General features: G+C 53.2%; 1 protein-coding gene and 1 long non-coding RNA gene across 21 annotated transcripts in view; one reads left to right on the forward strand and one right to left on the reverse strand.

Annotated features, from left to right (window-relative positions):
* CAPN15 (calpain 15) overlaps positions 1 to 19,223 on the forward strand; it is a 48,685-nt gene that overhangs the window by 22,950 nt on the left and 6,512 nt on the right. For 17 of the 20 annotated variants that reach the window (XM_015294721.4, XM_046900749.1, XM_046900752.1 and 14 more), the window contains 3 exons: positions 13,286 to 14,783; positions 17,671 to 17,879; positions 18,068 to 18,251. In XM_015294721.4, the coding sequence (XP_015150207.2) occupies positions 13,286 to 14,783; positions 17,671 to 17,879; positions 18,068 to 18,251 (1,891 nt within the window). Of the gene's footprint in view, positions 1 to 8,536; positions 8,742 to 12,486; positions 12,702 to 13,285; positions 14,784 to 17,670; positions 17,880 to 18,067; positions 18,252 to 19,223 lie in introns of those variants that run through there. The other 3 variants (XM_046900758.1, XM_046900760.1, XM_414704.8) reach the window with 3 other exon arrangements.
* LOC121106806 lies at positions 11,777 to 12,465 on the reverse strand. Its single transcript, XR_005839881.2, has 2 exons — positions 12,302 to 12,465; positions 11,777 to 12,183 (listed from the first exon to the last, which is right to left on the reverse strand). It is a non-coding gene; the product is annotated as an uncharacterized LOC121106806 (long non-coding RNA).

The raw sequence follows: 19,223 nt of genomic DNA on the forward strand, positions 1-19,223 counted from the left end.
CTTCATGAGTTTAGCTTCTTGCTCCTTTCCTCGCCTCTTCCCCTCCCCACTGGGAGCAGGTAAATCTAAAATGCAGCCGTGGGAATCAGCCCCATCTTCGCTTTTCTGTCTTATGGTCTCACATCTGTAGCACTGAAGGGCTTCTTCTCATTCTCTGCTTCCCTGCTCAGATCTTCCTTCAAAGACCAGACAATTCTCTGCTCCTCCAGGGTCTGTTTCAACTTCAAGCTGGAGCGAGGTGATCGAGACTGCCCTTTGAAGCTTGCTGTGCCCAAGTCTGTGAGCTCCCCCCGTGCTTCTGCAGTTTCCTCTCTCACAGTTGGGCTGCAGGACACGCAACTGGTTGGTGGGACAGCAATCCTTGTTGATATCGTTTCCCAACAAGGAGAAGTACTGCCCATGCAGCCCAGCATGCTGGGTTACCATGTTACTGGCTATCGTTTCTCATCTGGGCTAACCCCCTTGTGTTAATGAAATTAAGGCAGAGGAGGTTGCACCTACCCCCCGAGGGGCTTCCCAGGTAGCCAGGGATGTGGAGCTCACTGCCTGCCTCACTCCTCCTCCTCAGGCAGTACTTGGCACGCCGAGTCTGTCCTCAGCCACGGCTGTCCTGTCTGTTGAAGGAGCACCCTCAACTTGACTCAGAATAAATGCTCTGCTTTCAGGGGCCACGTGTAGCTGTTTCAGCTCCTGCTAGATCCTGTGTAACCTGTGTGTCCTGAGATTGGACCTTCACCTGCTCAGGGGGTGGCTGCTGTTCTAGGAAGAAAGTGGGAGTCCTTATCATCTCCTGAGCAGTTGCAAGTCTTGCCAGTGCTGAAGAAATCGAGTGCAGTGTCAGGGAGCAGCCTGGAGCTCATTCACAGCTCTTGCTCTGAGGCTGTTCTCTGTTCCTGTGTGGGCTAGGTGCTGGTGTTGGGATACTCAGAGGTCCTGGTAGCTCACCAAGTCCCAGGTTTGGATGCTTATTTTGTTCTCTTAAGATTCTCTCCACATACACCTACAAAGCCTTTAATGGCTGTAATAAACCATATGTCCCTGTTATTTAAATAAAATAAATAAAGTTGGAAAAGCCTCCCAGGAACATCTGGAGCTTCACCACCTGTATAAAATTGACAATTAAAGGAGCTGTGTATGTAGTAGTGGGGAGAAGAGCCCATAAAGACAGCGTCAGTGGAAAAAGAGGAGTGTCTGATTCAGTCTTTCATCTTCCTGTTGGCAGCGCTCAGATGTGACTCCAGCTGCTTTTTATTCTGGGATATGGGCAAATATATGATCCCAGAGGGGCTGGGAAGAGCATGTGAGGGCTGTGCTGCCTAAAGTGGCCATCCCAGCAGTCCTGGCTTAGATGAGGCACAGGCTGAGCATTGAGCAGTGGTGCAGCTCGTGCCTTTATGTCTTCACACAGTTTGATTGCCAAGTCCTGTGACTCCTGGGCTGAGAACAGTTCACTTTTCTTGGTCTGCTTGATTTCTGTGATTATTACTGTTTGCAGACAGCAGGACCGGCTTGACCCAAAGGTTTGGAAATCATTAAATTAACACGTAATTTAGAGGATGGTGAATAATCATTGCAAGGACTTGAGAAATTCATATTTGGTTTCTGGCCCTGTTGTAGACTTAGTGGTTGAGCACAGTCCTTGGTGTCTCAGTGCCTTGCTCACTGTCTGGATCACAGACCCCTCCAGGAGGAGAATCCAAGGCTCCAAAGCAGGTGCAGAGCTGCACAGTTACTTACATGGAGGTGCGTACAGTCTTAGCTGTTTCATGTGCTCGTTGTGTTTCTTAGGCTGGAGTGGCAAAGTCATTCCCAGTCCTGCCCAGAACCTTCCCAGATGCTTGATAGAAAGAAGCAATTTGTCAGCCAAGCAGGTGTTGTAAGGTAGGGAGGATACAGCCGTGTCTGTGTTTGCTGGAGACCAAAGGGATGCTGGAGTTACGTTGCTTCAGGAGGAGTTGTGCTGCTGCCTGTACTCTTTTGGCTAATCTGAACACTTAGCATCTCAGATCCTTCTTGCTGCAGATCTTTTACAAGTTGAAAGCTTTTATTTCCCAGCCTCCTGCACTGTGGACAATCCACGGCCAGCTTATTGCTGAATGCCCCTCAGAGCTGTGTCTCATTTCCGAGGCACTTGTGCCCGAAGGTTTGACCACTTCTGAGGTGAAGGGTGGAGATGTGACCCCTCCAGATAGGGGTACAGGGAGAGCTGTCCTGGTGTGTATCCAAGTGCAGTGGCCAGCACACTCTGTGTGCTACCCTCCAGGATGCTGGGTAAGTAGGCAGGTATCTTTTGCAGCCTGGTTCTCCTGAGTTGCTGTTCTCTCCCTGTGTGAGTGATGCATATATCATTTGACTGCCAGTGCCCTCCCCTCGCTGCTCCAGCACGTAAGCCTCTGTGTGGTACACCGGGTTTGACAGAAGGAGCCAACCCTGCTGCAGGCTTTCACTGTTTGTCAGAATAAATTGCTTCTTCCTCCAATTGCACGGAGGAGATGCTGGTTCATTTGACCTGAGCCTGAGCAGCACCCACGGCAGCTTCTCCCCCCTGTTCTTCCTTCCTCTGAGCCTGCAAGGAGAGCAGAGCCTGCTGGCTGCAGGCTCCCCAAAACATGACTGATGCAGCAGCAGGTTTTGTGCAGTACTGCATTCATCTGCTTGCCCTGAAATAACATGGCAAGAGGAGCAGAGCTGGAGAAGGTGCAGATGATCCAGGAGGAGAAAAGCTGGAAGCAGCTGTGAGGTTGGTGGGATTTACTCCTCTCTGAAGCTTCTGCTCTCCATGCAGGGCCAGGCAGCTCTATGCACCCTTGCCCCTGCCTCACACCCCTACTGTAGAGTGAGATGTGGAGGAACATAGCTCCAATGCAGCAGGCTGCTCCAAGCACATTTTTCCAGTGTCTGGCAGTGGGTGAATGTAAGTGCCCTTGAAAGTTTTGTCTGGAGCCAAAGGTTTGATGGAAAGAGCAAGTGAGTGCATGTGTGTGCAGGTTCCCATCCGGATTTGTTTGGGACAGTGCCCTGAGCTGCTGCTCCGTGTGTTGAGATCGTCCTCTGGAATCAGTCTTCTTCTGAGGGGTTGCAAATGTTGTTCCTGAGGTAGAAGAGAGAACATTCAGGATTGTGCTCTGCCTTCAGGCTTCTTTTTGCCAACGAAGAAGAGCTGTTTAAGTATGTTGGGACATTGCAGTGCTTGCTGGCTGGGGGGCACTGATGGCAGATGGCTCAGGAAGAACCACCATCCTCACCTATTCACTCAGTGCTGATTTTTAGGGTGGCAGTGATCACCGTGCCCTGATCTGACCAGAGGATGAACTGTAGGGACATCAGGAGTTACCAGAGTTCATCTTTCTTCTTCTGTGTCTTGGGAAACTTTTCCTTTCTGCAGATCAGTGCAAAGCATGCTGGATGGGTTATTAAGCAAGAGCTGCTTTCCTGAGGCATAGGGCTGGCTTAGTTTTCTGTTAAGGCCTCTTAATCACCCTAAAGGGAGGCTGACAACCACTGACACTGACCACGGTGCCTCACTGCCTTTCATATTGCCAGCCAGCTCAGTTCTGCCTGCAGTGCTCTGAGCGTGGCTGGTAGCTTCATGGACAGGCACAGGACGGTGATGCTGCAGAGCCTGGCAGCAAGAACTGGCTCCTAAGAAGATCCCCTGTTTGCAGGAAGGGCTACTGGCACCAATTCTGTGAGGGAGCCGGGGTGCTGTCTGGGTTACAGCTCCAGATCAGGAGCTGCAGGCTCATGGCTCTGCTCCCTCCCTCTGCCAGTGCCTCACTGCGCAGCTCTGGACTCCCTCCATCCCAAATGACTCGGAGCTATTGATTACTGGTGGGGTTTTTTTCATTGCACCTTAGAGTTACACCTTGATATTTTTCTGGGAGAATTTAGGGAAAAAAGGTAGGTGTTCCCCTAGCAAATAGCAGTGCCCCATGCAGCTGACTGCAGGCTGGGAACTGGGGTGATAAAGGCAGAGAGGGGCTCAGCAGATGCTCCTGCCTCCACTTCTCTGCATGTACCCCTGTGCTGCCAGAGCTTCCACCACCCTCATCACCCATGGGAGTACCTGAGGGGCAGGGGGCCTTTCCAGCCTCACCTGACTTCTTCCAACAGCAGCGTTTTGCCTTTCAGCACGTTGGATTTCCTTTTCGTCACAGGAAGAAGGAATTTAATTTACTCTTTTAAATTACAGGGCAGTGTGAGAGTATGTCTGGAAGCGGTGTCCTGTAAGCTCTGTCAGCTCTGTAACGTTGCACTAGGTGCCTGTTGTCCCTCGCCTCCCACATCTCATCTGAAATCACACTGAGTGGCCATGGAGGCTTCACATTGTGGGATGCTGTGAATGTGTTTGTCCTGTGGGTCTCAGGAGCCTGGCAGGGTGCTCCTGGTATCCCCCACCCTCTCTGTGGCACAGAGGCCCTTGCCCTGCGTGGGGGTTATCCTAGAGGTCATCCCAGAGGATGCGATGTCCTTGCTGCTCCCTGATGGGTATGTGGTGGTATCAGTGCTATTCTGTCAGTCCTGAGTGTGCTGATGGTGCCAGGGCCACATTTGCTCTGCAATAATTTCTTCTCTGTGTTCAGAGGACCTGAGGTCCCCAGGCTGAGGGCTGAGGCTGGATGCTGGAGCCCAGTCAGCAGGCGCTGCTCCTCTTCTGCTGGATCTGCCTTGGGCTGCAGCTGGTCCTGCTGCCTGGCAGCTCCACTGCTCTTCTCCCCCAGCTTCACCTTCCTTTAGTTCATCTCTGTTACTGACTAGGGGAGGTGTGGTGTCTGCTGGGACTGAGCCATCACAAACCTTTGGGAAGTTTACTGAGCTACCTCGAAGCCACTCAGTGGATCCAGTCTGGGAGTCCCTACACTTCCTTTGAACTCTTCCTTCCTAACTAAGGGGATCTTTGCAGAATTTGAATTTTCTCGTTTACCACCTTTTCCACAGAAGCATTCAGGCATCTCCGCATGTGAGAAGTTGCAGATTTCCTTCTGCTGGGACCATTGAGGTGTGAGCACTTGGAAGCAGCGGTGCATCTTAGCTCTAAATTTGTTCTCTACATTGGTGAGCAAGTGGGCTCAGGGGTGTCTGCTGGCACGTGTGCATGGTGAGCTGCTTGTACCGTGCTGAGGAAGATGAGTCTGAAGGGCCACAAGGTGGCTCTCAGAGTCCTGGCTTTGTGTTTCTACCTGTTGACAAGACCCTCACCCTGTCTGGGTATGGAAAACATTGTTTTTCTGATCTTCAGCCTTGGTTTGGTGGCTGAGTGTGAAAGTGCTTTTTTCAAGCCTTTTTATAAAAGCTATCTTCGAGGCAGAGAAGTATGTTATTTAGGAGCAGATCCATAAGATGCATTGTTCTCATTCGTGGGATTGACTTCAAAGAGTCCTAATCTTCCCTCATCTCAGCTGCTCATAAATGTTGCTGGTCACTTTTATGTTATGTGGGAAGCTTGCTGGAATGCTCTTCAGACCAGAGATGGAACATAGTGAGAAAACCCAACATGCAAGGTAGCTGAATCAAATCGTGTTGGGCTTTCTGAAAGACAAGACTCCTGTTCTCTCCATGCTCCACGTGCTGAGGCAGCTGAAGCCACGAGCATCCAATGTGACTTGGCTCTCTTTGTCTTCTGGAGATCAGAGCTTTCTGTTCTCTGGCTCCATTATTTGCAATGATGCTGAGAGCGGTGCAGCACGAGTTCATCACAGCCTTGTGCATTGCTGTAGTGATCTTTATTCTTCTTTGGGAAAAGATTTTTTAACGGCAACAACAACAAGTGAATTCTTCAGGTCTTGTGTTTCATTTGCTGGAGGCTTTGGGTCTTTTTCACCTGAAAGGGCAGCTTTATGTGGAGCCGTGTGCGTGCTGAGGCACTCCCTCATGTTTTAGCACAACCAGAATATTTCCACCCAAATTATACCAATTTCCTGAGTCTGGACAAAAAACTGTAAAAGTGGTCTACCTTCTTTAATGTATTTCCTCTTAAGTGGGATTCAAATAGCAACTGTATGTGGATTTCAGTCAAAGTCAGTGAGGAAATGCACCTAAGCGAGGCAAGATGTAGATTGAGGCCATTAATTCATCACTCCCTGAAGCAAAATCAATGTATTAAGACATTGTCAAACCTGTTTAAGCCACAGTAAGATGCCAGGCAGAGTTAATGGCACACAAGTTTTCCTTATGGAGCAGAATACTTACGTGCAATTGGACCGTAATATTATTTGCTCTTAATCTCCCCAGATACTCCAAAACTAGGGAAATTAGGTACAGGAAAGATAAGTAAAGTAGTTGTGTTGAGGAATGGTGGCAGCACTAATGGGTTTATTTAGGGTATGTTGTGCAGCCAGCACTGCTGAGATCCGAATGGACCACACTGCCATAGTTCATCTGTTCTGGGCCCTGCACCTCATGGTGGTGCAGGAGGTGCTGCCTTAGGGTGGGATGCTTGGTCCCTCATCTGAAGATTGCGAGCCCACTGCTTCATCAAGGCCCATTGCTGAAGCTCATGGCATTTGATGAAAGCTGGGATTTGGGCTTGCCAGCCTCCTTGAAATACTCTCTGTGCCTCTTCCTTTCGTGCCCCCAGGGATTCTTCTTATTTGGGCAGGAATTTGGGTAACCTTTTCATTTGCAGAGGAGCCCTTTAGAACAGTCTTGTCTCATCGGTGTGGAGCTGCATGATGCTCTCCCAGCCAAACTGGTTTCCGTCCCAAAAATAGTATTTCTAGGCACTGAAGCAATTAAGGTATATTAAAGGCTAGTGATGCACGTCCTGTTTTTCTCACAAGGCAAGCCTTCCAGATTCACATTCTGCTTTGAAGATTCTGCATGGAGAATGATGAAAGACTCCAGCACATCAGCTCAGGGCAACACTGCCTGTATGTCTGCAGCCTTAGAAGAAAGCAGGTGTCAAGTGTGCTCCTTCCAGCTGTGTTATTTTGCATCCCTGCAACAGCCGCAGGCCTGGAACTCTGGTGCCCACTTGATGAGATGTGCTGATGCCTTCAAGGATTCTGCTCTTTTTCTCCTTTTCCCAGGTCAAACCCAGGCAAGGATTTCAGTCGAGAGGACTCTGCAAGTGATGAAGATCTTTTGCAACTTCTTTCCTTCATCAGGGCCAGATTTTGGTGCATCTGATAGGAGTTTCAAGGTGCTCTTGTCTCTGCTGTGCTTCTGCCTCTGCTCATTTCCCACCTGGCTCTGGGCACTTCCTTGTGCCTGCTGCATTGCCAGCGAAAGGTAGAGGAGCATGTTCTCTGTTCCTCTTACATCCTTTGCAAGCAGTTGTACTTACAGTGTTGCCTTGGAAATCATTTCTTCTTCCCTGTCCTCTCCCCAGTAACATCTTTGTTAAGACATGCAAGCCCTATTCTCTGGGAATTGACTGCAAAGTAAATTGCTGGGAAAGTTGCAGTTTGAGAGCAGATTCTGTGGTTTTGTTGGCTGACACAAACATATACTGCTGAATAAACTCCATTTAGCTGGGGCCTATATTTTTTTTTTCTCACACTTCTCATTTAGTAGAGTTCCATTTTCCCCCTGGGAGCCTTCTTATTAAAACTCACAGCCTCTTTTCTCCCTGGCCGGTGAATCACACGTGAGCTGGCTGAGCACTCTGTGAGCTGTGTCCAGCGTGGGAAAAAGTATAGAAGCTGAATAGAAGCTGTGCAAGAACACACACGAGATCTGCTGCAACGGGACCAAGGAACCCCACAAACTGGGGTGTGTCAGCAGCTTGGAAGACCTGTAGTGTCTACCTGAGCCTCTTGGCCCTTTGCAGGGAGCATTGCGTGCTGCTCATGGGTCTTTTAGTGGCCCTGTTCACCTTCAGATGCTCACTCTTGCAAAGTCTTCTGCTGCAGAATTTATTTTCTCCCTTCTACCTGGATAAGTGATCCTTCCCTGCCACCATTACTTCACCAAACGGAACAGAGTTGTCTTTCTTCGTTGCAGATCATTAGCATTGGTGGTTACTGTTTTCTACGTAAATATAATTGCTCTGTCTGAGGAAAGCTGGGAGCTCAGACCAGGGCCCCGGCTCCAGCCTGGTCTTGGAGGATCCACCTGGTGTGGATCCTGACTTTGTCGCTCTGGTATGAGCCTCCAAGAAGGCATAGGTGAGCTTGGGCTGTTTTCTTTGTAATCTTCCCTTCTACAGCTGAAGAACTGTGCTGGGGGAGAGTGGGAGCTGAGCACAAAGGGGCAGGTCCCCTCTTGTGCTTTCATTTTGGTCGCGCTTCTGTGAACTTGGGTGAAGGTCAATGGAATTTCAGCCTGTTTTATTTACTTGGCTCACTTGAGAGGAGCGAGAGAGGCAGGATTTGGAAATGCTTATGCAACCTGCACTGTTTGTATGATGCTGGCACAGAACTGGTGACACTTCTGTAGCCTTGGGGGCTTACAAGTGTGAATCAGAGGCTGTTTTTCTCTATTGATGCTCCTATAAAAATCTGTAAATATTGGAAAGTCCCTGCTCATAGCTTTTCTATGTTGCTCTGCCAGTACGTCTGCCAAAACCTTCCCCTTGATCCAGCCCAGCCCTGCCGGGCTCTGCAGGAGGAAGGCAGCTCAGCCACCAGTCTCTCCCTGCTCAGGCTGCACGGCGTGTAGGCAGGAGCCAGCAGAGCCACCCACGTGCCCTTCCAACTGCTCGACTGCCAGAGTGCTGCTGCGTGTTTCCTGACCTCCTGCAGCCATCCTTGCACAGCCATGGCTGTCTTCTGCTGCAGCTGCTGCTGGAAGTGTGGTAGGTCCGTGTGCCAGGCTGCTCCCCTGGGTCAGTGCTGCTGGAAGGAATTAAACAGAAAACAGCTGTATGGGAGAAGTGGTTTACAGCTCGCAGATAATTGAGGCAGGATTCTGTTTGTTTGTTTTGTGTGATTTTCTTTTTCCACCGCAAGGATCTAATGCCCTTTCTTGTATTTATCAAGCAGGAGGATTTTGCTACAATACATTCTGTATCAGAGAACTCGGGGCTCGTATGTTGCTGATGAGAACAATTGATTTTTGTTTATTTGTTTATCTATTGCTGGAGAGAACTGAAGCAGTGAGTTGTAAGGCTTTAGCTTCTCTGGAGGAGCTTTATTTAGAGAAGCAGCCTGATCTTGGTGCTGACACAAGCTCATGCAGCCCTGCACACTGCTGGGGGCTGTGCAGCAGAGTGCTGGATATCTCGCTCCAGTGCCCGGGTCACCTCGAGTCATTCACAGTGGCAGTCTGAGCTTCTGGCCAGGGCTGGCTGGCATCTCTTGCCCTTGGAGATGCACGGCACTCGGGGTTGGCACAGCTCCAGCTCCCTGCCTGCAGGAAAGACGTAAACTGCAGGTTTGGGGCACTTCCCAGTCTTGCACCCTGCCCTGTTCCTTCCTGTCTTGTCCTGCTCTGGAGAGGCCTCGAGCAGTGCCTTTGGTCTGAGATAACGTCCAGAGGTCATGGAGACCTCTGGCTTGTTTGATGGCTGTGTGGGTGCCAGGGCTCTGGCAAGGCAAGCAAGCTGAGCAGAGCCTTCAAAGAGGAGGTCATCACTGTCCTGAGCTGGGTTTGGAAGTGCCTTATAATCCTTTCACTGTCTTCTGCCTTGCTTTAGTTAGAGGAGAATTCCTGCTCCTTAGAGGAAAGCAAAGGACCAGCAATACCTCTGCAGTAACTCTCCCTTCCCTCCTTTCTCTGCCACCTCTGTCCTCCTCAAAACAGTGTCCAGAGGGAAACAGCTGCATAACCTGCCTGGGCTTCTCTCTCTAGAGGCTGTCATCTTGGCTTTGGGCTTTGTGACATTATAGATCTCCAGCGAAGGGCAAGCAGTAAGGTTCCTGATCACAAGTGGTAAGTGGGACCTGATCACAGCACACCGAGAGCACCATGCTTGGTTGAGTATTTTATACAGGCTTTTCTTTTTTTTTTTTTTTAAGGTATTACTGTTAGACTGCTAAGGTAGGTGCAGTGCTGCTGGGGTGGTGATGCCTCCTGCCAGCTGACGTGCCACATCACAGGGTGCTGAAAGGCTGGGCACCCTTCTCTTGCATCATTGTGCTCCCTGCAAAGTGCCTGCTTCCAGGAAAAAGCCTTCCTGTGGGTGGGTGACTTTGTAGGTCACTGCAGAGTGGGTTTTGCGAGGAGAACCCCTCTCCTGCAGAGCACTCAGGGAGGTGGCAGGCAGTGTTTATCTCAGTTGCGTCTTCTGGGGTTGGAGAGCATGTGTGTTATCATACAGCAGATGGGTTTGGGGAAGAGATGGCGGAGACAACTGTATTTTCTCACACAGGCTTGTTGCCTGCCAGGAAATGAGCCAGCCAGGCTTTATAGGGAGAAGTTGAGACCCCGGGCAAGCTGTTGAGGGTTCCTCCTTCACCCAGCATCTTTATGTGAGGTAAGCGGAGCTGCGGGGCAGTGGCTGCTGCCATGGTACTCTGAGCATAGGTATGAGGTCTGCTGCATGAGGATAGGCCAAGAGCCAGCGCCCAGCATTGCCTGTTCAGTTCTGCATCTGCTGTCACGTTGAGACCCTGTGTTTATCATGGTGCTCCAGGCAGGGAGTGGGATTGTTCACCAGCCCTGGGCAGAAACAGGCTGCAGTTGTGCACCGCCAGTTGTCCAGGCTGATGCACTAGTGCTGGGGGTAGAACTGGGCTGGGGATGGCCCAAGATGCCTACCCATGTCCCCTTCCATTTCTCCGCATCTCCTACTAGATTGCGTGGAAAACTGTGTGGTTGCTGTGCATGGTGGCAAGATATGACAGCCTCCCGAGGACAAGAAGACGGGGATGTCCCTACCAGCTTGCCATGCTGGTGGTCCTTCTGCTGCCGGGAAAGTCACAGACCCATGAGGGAGCAGCAAAAGCAAGAGCTGGCCAAAGGCAAGCTTTTCTGGGTGCTGTCAGACTCAAGCAGATGGAAGTCCAGCGGTGAGCGGGCTGGTGTTCCTGGAGTGGGCAGCATGGAAGGGCAGATGGGGGACCAGGACAGGGACAGCAGTGCCAGGGAGAGGCAGCAGCTCTCTTTGGCTGCTGTCAGAAGTTGGGACAGACCACGGGCAGTGCAGCAGCAGGGCAGAGCCCTGCAGTGTCCTGGCTGCTGCATCCCTTCTGCTGCCTGGAGCTCGCATCGCCTGCCTGTCCAGGGGAAGCTGTGCTGCCTTCCCGAGCCTGCAGCTCCTTGCTGGAAGCACATCAGGCACTCCTGGCTCATCCCACTGTCCCCTCGTGTCGTGTTGGGTATCCTGGTTTTTCCCTTCTCTCTACTGACACAGGAAAGGGATGATTTCTTTCTGTTGTCCTTTGCGCAGCGGGAGGAGCGGTGGCTGCAGGGTCCCAACCTGCGGTAAGCAGTGCGGCACGTGCGGTTAGGGGTCAGTTTTTGAGCCCATGCTTCTCCAGCACAGGATGCTGCAGGATGGATGTGAATGGCGCAGGTTGCTGGCAGCCTTTCCTTGCCTTTTGCTGATGTCTGTGGTTTGATGAGCCTTATCCAGTAAGACAAATGGATGTGACAGGATCACGGTGCCCTTCGTGGCCCCTTTTGCTTCCCTGCCTCTGCTGGAGCCGGTCACACAGCTCCTTCCCTTTCTCTGTTTGAAGACTGGTTTCCCTTTCAGACGTTTGTGGGCTGCTACAGGGAGAGACTGTGCTCGTGGCTGTAGAACTTCAGGCAGAAAAATCAATGTTTATATTTCTTTTAGCTGGGAAAGATTCTTGAAAGAACTCCAGCAAATAAATGCCTTGTAAAGTTCAAACTGTGAAGGCACGGTATATGAACCCAAATGAATTTTCAAGCTCTCTCTTGAAATAAAATGGATTTTTTTGGGTTCAGGCTTTATTTAGAGAAACATTTGATTAAAGAAGGGATTTGAAGGTTGCATCTGATCTCCTTCTGAGGGAGAGCTGCTCTGCTACTAGCAGTGAGGTGTGGTTGGGAGATGTGGTTGGATGCTGCCGGGGTGCTCCTGGGAGAGCAGCCCCTGTACCCAGCCATGGAGAGTGGCTTTTGCTGTGTCCTCTGTCCCCTCAAGGCCCTGCTGCTGCAATGCAATCAGCCCAACTGCCTTGGGAAGCCGTCTGTGCAGGTGCTGCTGTTTGGGATGCTGAAGGGCAGCCAGCACCACACTCCCTCCATGGACTGCACGGGCATCTCAGAGCTTTCTCTACCTGTCCTGTGTGGTACGACACGTTTTCTCTCCGTTCTTCATTGCAATCTGTGCTGCGTGGATGGTGAGCCCACTGATTCAGGCTGCTGGCTCCTTGCTCTGGGGCAGCCTGAAGTCAGTGTTCCCAGGAAGAGCTGAGGATGCGGGGTGGGCTCGGAGGCTCTGCGTTACCTGGTTTGGAGTGCACAGAGGGAGGGCTCTGGGCTCTGGTGCTTTGCATTTGCCTTCAGGAGAACTGTTTGGTCTTTGTACAAAGGAGGAAGAAGCAGGAAACTGTTTCAGCCCAGTGTGGTTGGGCGCTTCAGGAAGTGACCCAGAGCCGGGGACAAAGGGCATTTGAAGTGCTGCTGTTCTTCCAGTTTCTCATTAGCACACATGCAATCAGGGCATTGCCTTCCTGAAAGCACCAGGAGGGCCACAGTGAGGAGAGCTGCTCTCTGTAAGCCCAGGGGCTACCATTTCCTTTGGCGTGTGTTGGATCTGTTCCTACATTCAGGTGTCAGGCTTTTCCCTGCAGGTCTGGAGGCTGAAACCAGGGGCTGCCAGGGCCTGTGGCCTCTCCACTTCCCAGGTAAGCAGTGCTGCAGCTGGGGCACGGTGCCCCACAGCTGGACACAAAAACCTGCTGCTGCCTGAACTGTGGGGAGTTGGGAACTGCTGAGCCCCTGGAACTGGTGCCGGCAGAGGGGATCTTGGTTCCCCTCAGCATGGGTAACTGAGGTGAGCCTGGAGAAGAGAAGAGCAGAAAATGCAACAGAGTTGGACTGGAGTGGCTCTGAAAGAGGAATGAACTGATGCTGGGAGCAGAAAGGTGGACTAGATGTTGCCCAAGAGAGGCACGAGCGGTTCTCAGGTGTGAGTGCCCATGCTGGTCAGGTGCCCTGCTCTCCTTCCTGCTGCAGCGGTGGGCTCCATGGGGTTATGGACTGCTTTCTGTGCCCTTCCTAAGGTGTTTTGGGTGGAAGCTGGCACACTGCTGTGCACTTGTGGAAGTACGTTGTCAGTGCCAGAGAAAGGAGTTCCTGGAGAGCAATGGCTGCATTGCTGTTGGTTCCCTTCCTGGAAGCAGAGTCCTGCCTGTGCCAGCCTCGGAAACACCTGGCACCCCCGTGTGCCTTCTGGCCCTTTGCTCACTCTATCTTTGCTCTCTTCCAGCCACTCCCACTCTCCCGGCTCCATGGCTGCTGTGCACGAGTGGTCCTGCACCCGCTGCACCTTCCTGAACCCCGTGGGCCAACGGCAGTGCTCCATATGCGAAGCCCCGCGCCAGAAGCCTGACCTCAACCACATCCTGCGGCTCAGCGTGGAGGAGCAGAAGTGGGCCTGTGCCCGCTGCACCTTCAGGAACTTTTTGGGCAAAGAAACCTGCGAGGTGTGCGGCTTCACTCCGGAGCCAGGGCCCAGCGGCTCTCCCCTGCCTGTCATCAATGGCATCCTGCCCAAGCCTGCAGTGCTGGTGGAGCCCAAGGGCACAGCCAAGGAGGAGGCTGCCAAGGTGGAAAGCAGCAGCGAGGATTCAGAGGGGAAGAGTCCCGACGAAGCAGAGCTGGAGAGCGGCTGGGCTTGCCAGCGCTGCACGCTGCACAACACTCCAGTGGCCAACTCCTGCTCGGCCTGCGGCGGGCCGCGCAAACTCTCCCTGCCCAAAATCCCACCAGAGGCGCTGGTCGTCCCTGAGGTCATCACCCCCGCTGGCTTCCACATGGCCCCCTCCACCCCGCAGTCTTTAGTCCCCACAGACATCTGTGATGGTGACGCTGCGGCCGCTCAGGGCCCGGTGGCGATGGAACAAGAGGCACAGAAGATGCCGACCTTCAGCCCCTTCTCCCCCGGGCTGCAGAACAACCCGGTGCCCCGCAGCCGGCGCGAGGTCCCCCCCCAGCTGCAGATGCCGGGCCCCGAAGCACCGCAGCCTGGGGCTCAGGGCACTGCGGGGCAGAAGGGCTCCCCACAGGGCCAGACCAGGGCCGCGCCGGCTGCCCGCCTCCAGGAGCTGCTGTCCAACAAGCGGCTGAGCGTGCTGGAGGAGGAGATGGATGTCAGCCCGTCCCACTGGAAGTGCAGCGCCTGCTCCCTGCTCAACTCTGCCGGGGCCGGTAAATGCGAGGCCTGCAGCACCCAGAAAGGCAGTGACACCATCAATTTGGTGGGGGACTCGGTGAGATTCACCCCCTGTAGCCCCTCCAGCCCTGACTTCACCACCTGGTCCTGTTCTAAGTGCACCCTCAAGAACCCAACCGTGGCCCAGAAGTGCAAAGTCTGCGGTTCCTCCAAGCTGCACGGCTTCCAGGAGCACAGCCCTCAGGGTGAGCCATCCCCCCGCTGCCCTGAGTGTGGGGCTGGCGAGAAGGGCAGCTGCTCCTCCTGTGGCACCAAGGCACCCTCCGCCCGCAAGGTCGCCCGCCTCTTCCCATCCCAGCTGCCTGGCACTCAGGACCGGCCGGGCCAGTGGGCATGTCCTGCGTGCACCCTGCTCAATGAGCTGAAAGCCAAGCACTGCGTGGCCTGCCATACCCCGCAGCAGTACGTGGCCCAGCGCAAGGGACTCAAGCCCCTCAAAAGGAGGGAGAGCATGCACGTGGAAAAGAGGAGGCAGACAGATGAAGGAGAGGCCAAGGCCCTGTGGGAGAACATCGTGACCTTCTGCAGGGAGGTGAGTTGTGAGCTGAGCTCCTCTTGCTTCTGATCTCACTTGGAAAGTGCCCTTGACACTCCTGCCCCACAGGCCTGGGATGTGGCTTTGCACAAGCAAGCTGTCGCTGTGACTTTGGGCTCTGGGGTTGCAGAAACGTTCACCTGCAATGGATGCATGCTGGGTAGTAGCACTGAGATGTGTAGTATTTTAAATCAGCGCAAATTACTTTCTAGGGTGAAAGGGCTTTCCAAGGGACTTACCTGGTTCACTCTCTGTCCAAAGGTTGAGGAAGTGTGAGCATGAGCTCTGGCTCATAGCAATCAGTGCTGAAAGAAACAGTCATAGGTAATCAGTCCAACTCTTGTCTGTTCAGGAGTGAAGGCTGGGAAGGAGTGCGTGCAGGTTTGCTGGTGGCCCCAGTGTTTCTGAGCAGCAGCTGCAGTGCAGGTGTAGGAAATCAGGATGCTGCAAGCAGAGCTCAGAGCACTGGCAGGAGTGCGAGCAGAGGACACTGTTACCTCTGCAGCTGTGTATGAGCCTGGGGTTCTGAGGGCTTCCAAAGTCCTGCCTTTGTGGCATTGGTTGTCTGTCCTGGGACTTCTCAGCCTGCAAATATGTCTGCAAATGTGCAGCTGTAACTACCTGACCACATTTGGGGAAGGATAGCAGAGGTTAAGTTTTGTCCTGGCTCCAGGTGAGGGTCTCGGGAGCGTGTGTGCTTCCCTTCCACTGTGTACTATGTGTTTTAATCTGTTGGGTCCCAGTCTCAAACAGCACTGTCATGGTCCTGTTTTTCCCCTGAGTGGCATAAGATGCTCCTGCAAAAGCTGTTCTTTCCCTGCCCTCCTTCTGGGGTAAGCCTCCAGCTTCTGTGGACCAGATGGAAAGGGAATTGCAGTCCCATTCTGACGCAGAGACAAGGCTCTTCCTGCTTGGGACAAGGAGTGCCTCCATGCCTGTGTCTGTGCTGCACAGATCGCTGATCATGGAGGTGTTTGACCTAGGAAGGAGACCACTGAGAATGATTCTGTTTTGGGGTTGTTTTTGTTTTAATTGCTATGTGTCCTTCCTTAATAGACCCGTGTGTCTTTATAGCAGAGAGACCCCGATTCTGCAAGTTAACGGACTCTTTTGTAGGCAGGGAGCATCTGCTACGTCCAGAAGAATCAGGCCTGAATTAGGTGGGATGGCCAAGCTGAATTAGCAGCTCTCCACTGCTAAAAGGGGAAGGAGTCTTCCTCGCCTCATCCTGCACAGCTGTCCGTAGGAGCCTGGGCTAAGCTCATCCAGCTCCCCAGCCTGGCAGCGGGGATCAGCGTGGGCCGGCTGGCTCGTGGAGCTCCCACAGTGCTGGGATGGTGCTGCTCCCCGGCTCCTGCTCTCTCTTCTCCCTGTGTGTCTGTGACTTCTCGCAGCAGCCCAACCAGCTCCCCCTGGCCAAGCTGGGATGTCAGGCAGCCTCAGAGCTTCCTTCTTCTGGCTGCTGTGTGTCAGCGCTGGAGGGGGAGCATCAACTGGCCAGACCTTCTGCCCGCTGTCCGTGAGTCCTAGGAGCAGCTCGCCTTGCAGCGGGGATTGCTGCCTCCTGCTATTCCAGCAGTGCCTTTCTCAGCACTTCTCAGTGCCCGGACCCCATTTTTAGCTTTATCCCCAGCCTCCCATTCTTAGCTTAATCTTTTCACGTTCATCTGGGAGGAAAGATGGGCTGACCTCTGCCCCTCTGCACAGGGCTGCTGCTTCCTGCCCTGTGCCGTCCCCTCTCTTGTTCATCCCCCTGTCTCATGCTTTTCCTCTCCTGTGATTCAGTGTCCTTCCCCTTTCTGCATAACGGCACGTGTCAGCAGTACAGCGTGTTCTGCAGAGCCAGAAACATGACCCAGGACTCTGCTGTCTGTGCCTGCTCTGACACCTCTGCCTGCAGAACCGTTCTGTTTACAGTCTTATCCCCTTGCAGGACAAACAAGCAGAGCTCTTTGTCTGGCACCTTCTAGGAGCAGACTCGCTTCTGCCCTGGCGAGCGTGCAAGGGCCCGGCAAAGTGTCCACCAAATGTCCTCTGCAGCCAATGCTCCCCAGTCTGTCACAGCACAGGGCTTGGTGGCGTTTGGATGCGTGTGCTCTGAAATATGCAGTGCCAGCTGCACTCGTGAGCGTGGATCAGATGCTCTCCTTGAGAATGTGAATCCTGGGGACGTGTCCTCCTTGGCCTGTATTGGTGTTTGAATGGTGACAATTAGCTGCAAAACACCCCTCTGCAAAACAGGAGCACTAATTGAGGCGCTGTGTAGGAAGGGTTCACATCAGTGAGCTAGAACTGCAGCAGAAGTGGAAGGACAAATACCAGCTTGTTGCGTATAAAAGCTCATTTAAAGCAGAAAGAATTTAATTTCATTTAATTAACAGTAACAAATCGTGGTTCTTACTTCACCCTGTGTTAAAGTGTCTGGAAAAGCCATTCTCCTCCCCCCGGAGAAATTCTGGGCTTCCATCCTACATCTGCAGCTGATACCTATAGGATCATCTGCCTTTCAGCCCATCCTGTTTTATTTTATTCTTTTCATTCTGTGATTATCTGGAGCTCGGGGCTGGGGCTGCAGAGCCAGGACAGCTTAGCGTGGGGCTCATGCTGGGGAGTGCTGGTTGCCAGATGCTCCCTGCAGGCCCGCTGCTCGCCTGCTTCACCGCTTGTAGAGGCAGCCAAGGTTCCCCACCGTCTGACTTTTAGCACCGGTGTGAGGTGTGAGACATTCCCTGCCCAGAAGGTTTCTGTACAACAGAGGAAGGCAGATTTGAGCTACAGCTGGGAGCCCTGAGGAGGGAATGGGATCGTGGCTCTCCGAGCTGGGTGCCCCGGGAGCTGCGTGTGCCGCACACACTCATGCTGTCCTTACCTTTTGCTCTTGCAGAACAAAGTCAATTTTGTAGATGACAGTTTCCACCCTGGCCCCAAATCTGTGGGATTCCCAGAAGGTGACAGCGTGCAGCAGAGGGTGAAGCAGTGGTTGCGGCCCCATGAAATCAACTGCAACATCTTCAAAGACCGGTCGGTGAAGTGGTCGGTGTTCCGCACACCCAGACCCTCGGATATCCTTCAGGGACTGCTGGGAAACTGCTGGTAAGGAGGACTTGAGCTGGGTGACCCCTGCTGCTCCTCCCCATGTCGCCCAGGTTGGGCTCAGACTCCTCAGCCTTACCCAAGCCCACTTACGTGGGGCCTGTCCTCCACTTCGCCCCTTCCCAAGCACTCCCGTTTGCCCCGTGCTGCTCACCCTGCCCCGCTGAGCGCATCCCCATCCCCTGCAGGTTCCTGAGCGCCCTGGCCGTGCTGGCTGAGCGACCAGAGCTGGTGGAAAGGGTGATGATCACACGGACTCTGTGCCCCGAGGGCGCCTACCAGGTGCGGCTCTGCAAGGATGGCACGTGGACCACGGTGCTGGTGGACGACATGCTGCCCTGCGATGAGTGCGGGTACCTCCTCTTCTCACAGGTCAGCAGCTCTGGTGCCCACAGGGGGACTGGGAGGGGTGGGCAGCGCTCTGGAGGAAGGAGCTTGTCCCCACTTGTCTGTGCTGTAGTTCACATGGGGCACCTGCTGTGAGCCGCGCTGGGAGTGCTGATGGATGCTGTTTGCTGCACCCTGAGGTCGGCTGAGCTCTTTGAGGCCGTTGTGTAAACCCAACGTAGGCCATTTCTGGTGTTTTTTCAGGCTGCGATGGAGAAGTTTCTTTTGCAGTTGTTTTTGCATCACTCCTCTCTGCATTGCAGGTCAATTCACTGGCATGGGAGGACATCTTTACGCGCATGGCAAAAGGAAAATATTTCTGCATGTTTTTGCACTGAGGGGGCAGAGAGGGGCTGAGCGAAAAGCTGTGTCTTTGCTCTGCAGGAAGGTCTGGCAGCTTGGCTTTGCCAGGGAGGGGCCACGGCGAGGGGGGAATCACACAGAGCAGCCTGTTTGGAGCCAGTGCCCGGTGGCTCTGAGCACATTCGGGTGGCATCTGCTAGGATGAATGAAGCTCCCTGAGCCGCTCTGGGACGTCATTGCGCATTCTGCCCTGCTTGCCAGGCCCAGGGGCACTTGCTGGGATCATTTCCATGAAGGAGACTGAGAACGTCTTTATTGAAACTCAGACTGCAGAATCTGTCAACCAAACCGTGCTGGAGACAGTGAGCTGGGACTGTTGGATTTGACTTTGTTCTGCAAATCCAAATCCTGCTTTACAATACACACAGCTCCGAGCATGCAGACAGTGAAGCACTATGGGGAAACGAGGCCTGGAGATGAGCACTCAGGGAAGCTGCATGCTGGTGCAGCTCACGGAGTCCCCAGCATCTCCTGCAGTGTGGAAGTGCCCGGTGTTGGCCCTTATGGTGGACAGGATCCAGGCAGATGCAGTTCTTTATTTTCAGTGTAGAATTTGCCTTTCTAGACCTTTCCCCCTCGCCCCCCCCCCCATTC

Source organism: Gallus gallus, chromosome 14 (assembly GCF_016699485.2).
Source record: "Gallus gallus isolate bGalGal1 chromosome 14, bGalGal1.mat.broiler.GRCg7b, whole genome shotgun sequence".
In the NCBI taxonomy this organism is placed as follows: domain Eukaryota; kingdom Metazoa; phylum Chordata; class Aves; order Galliformes; family Phasianidae; genus Gallus; species Gallus gallus.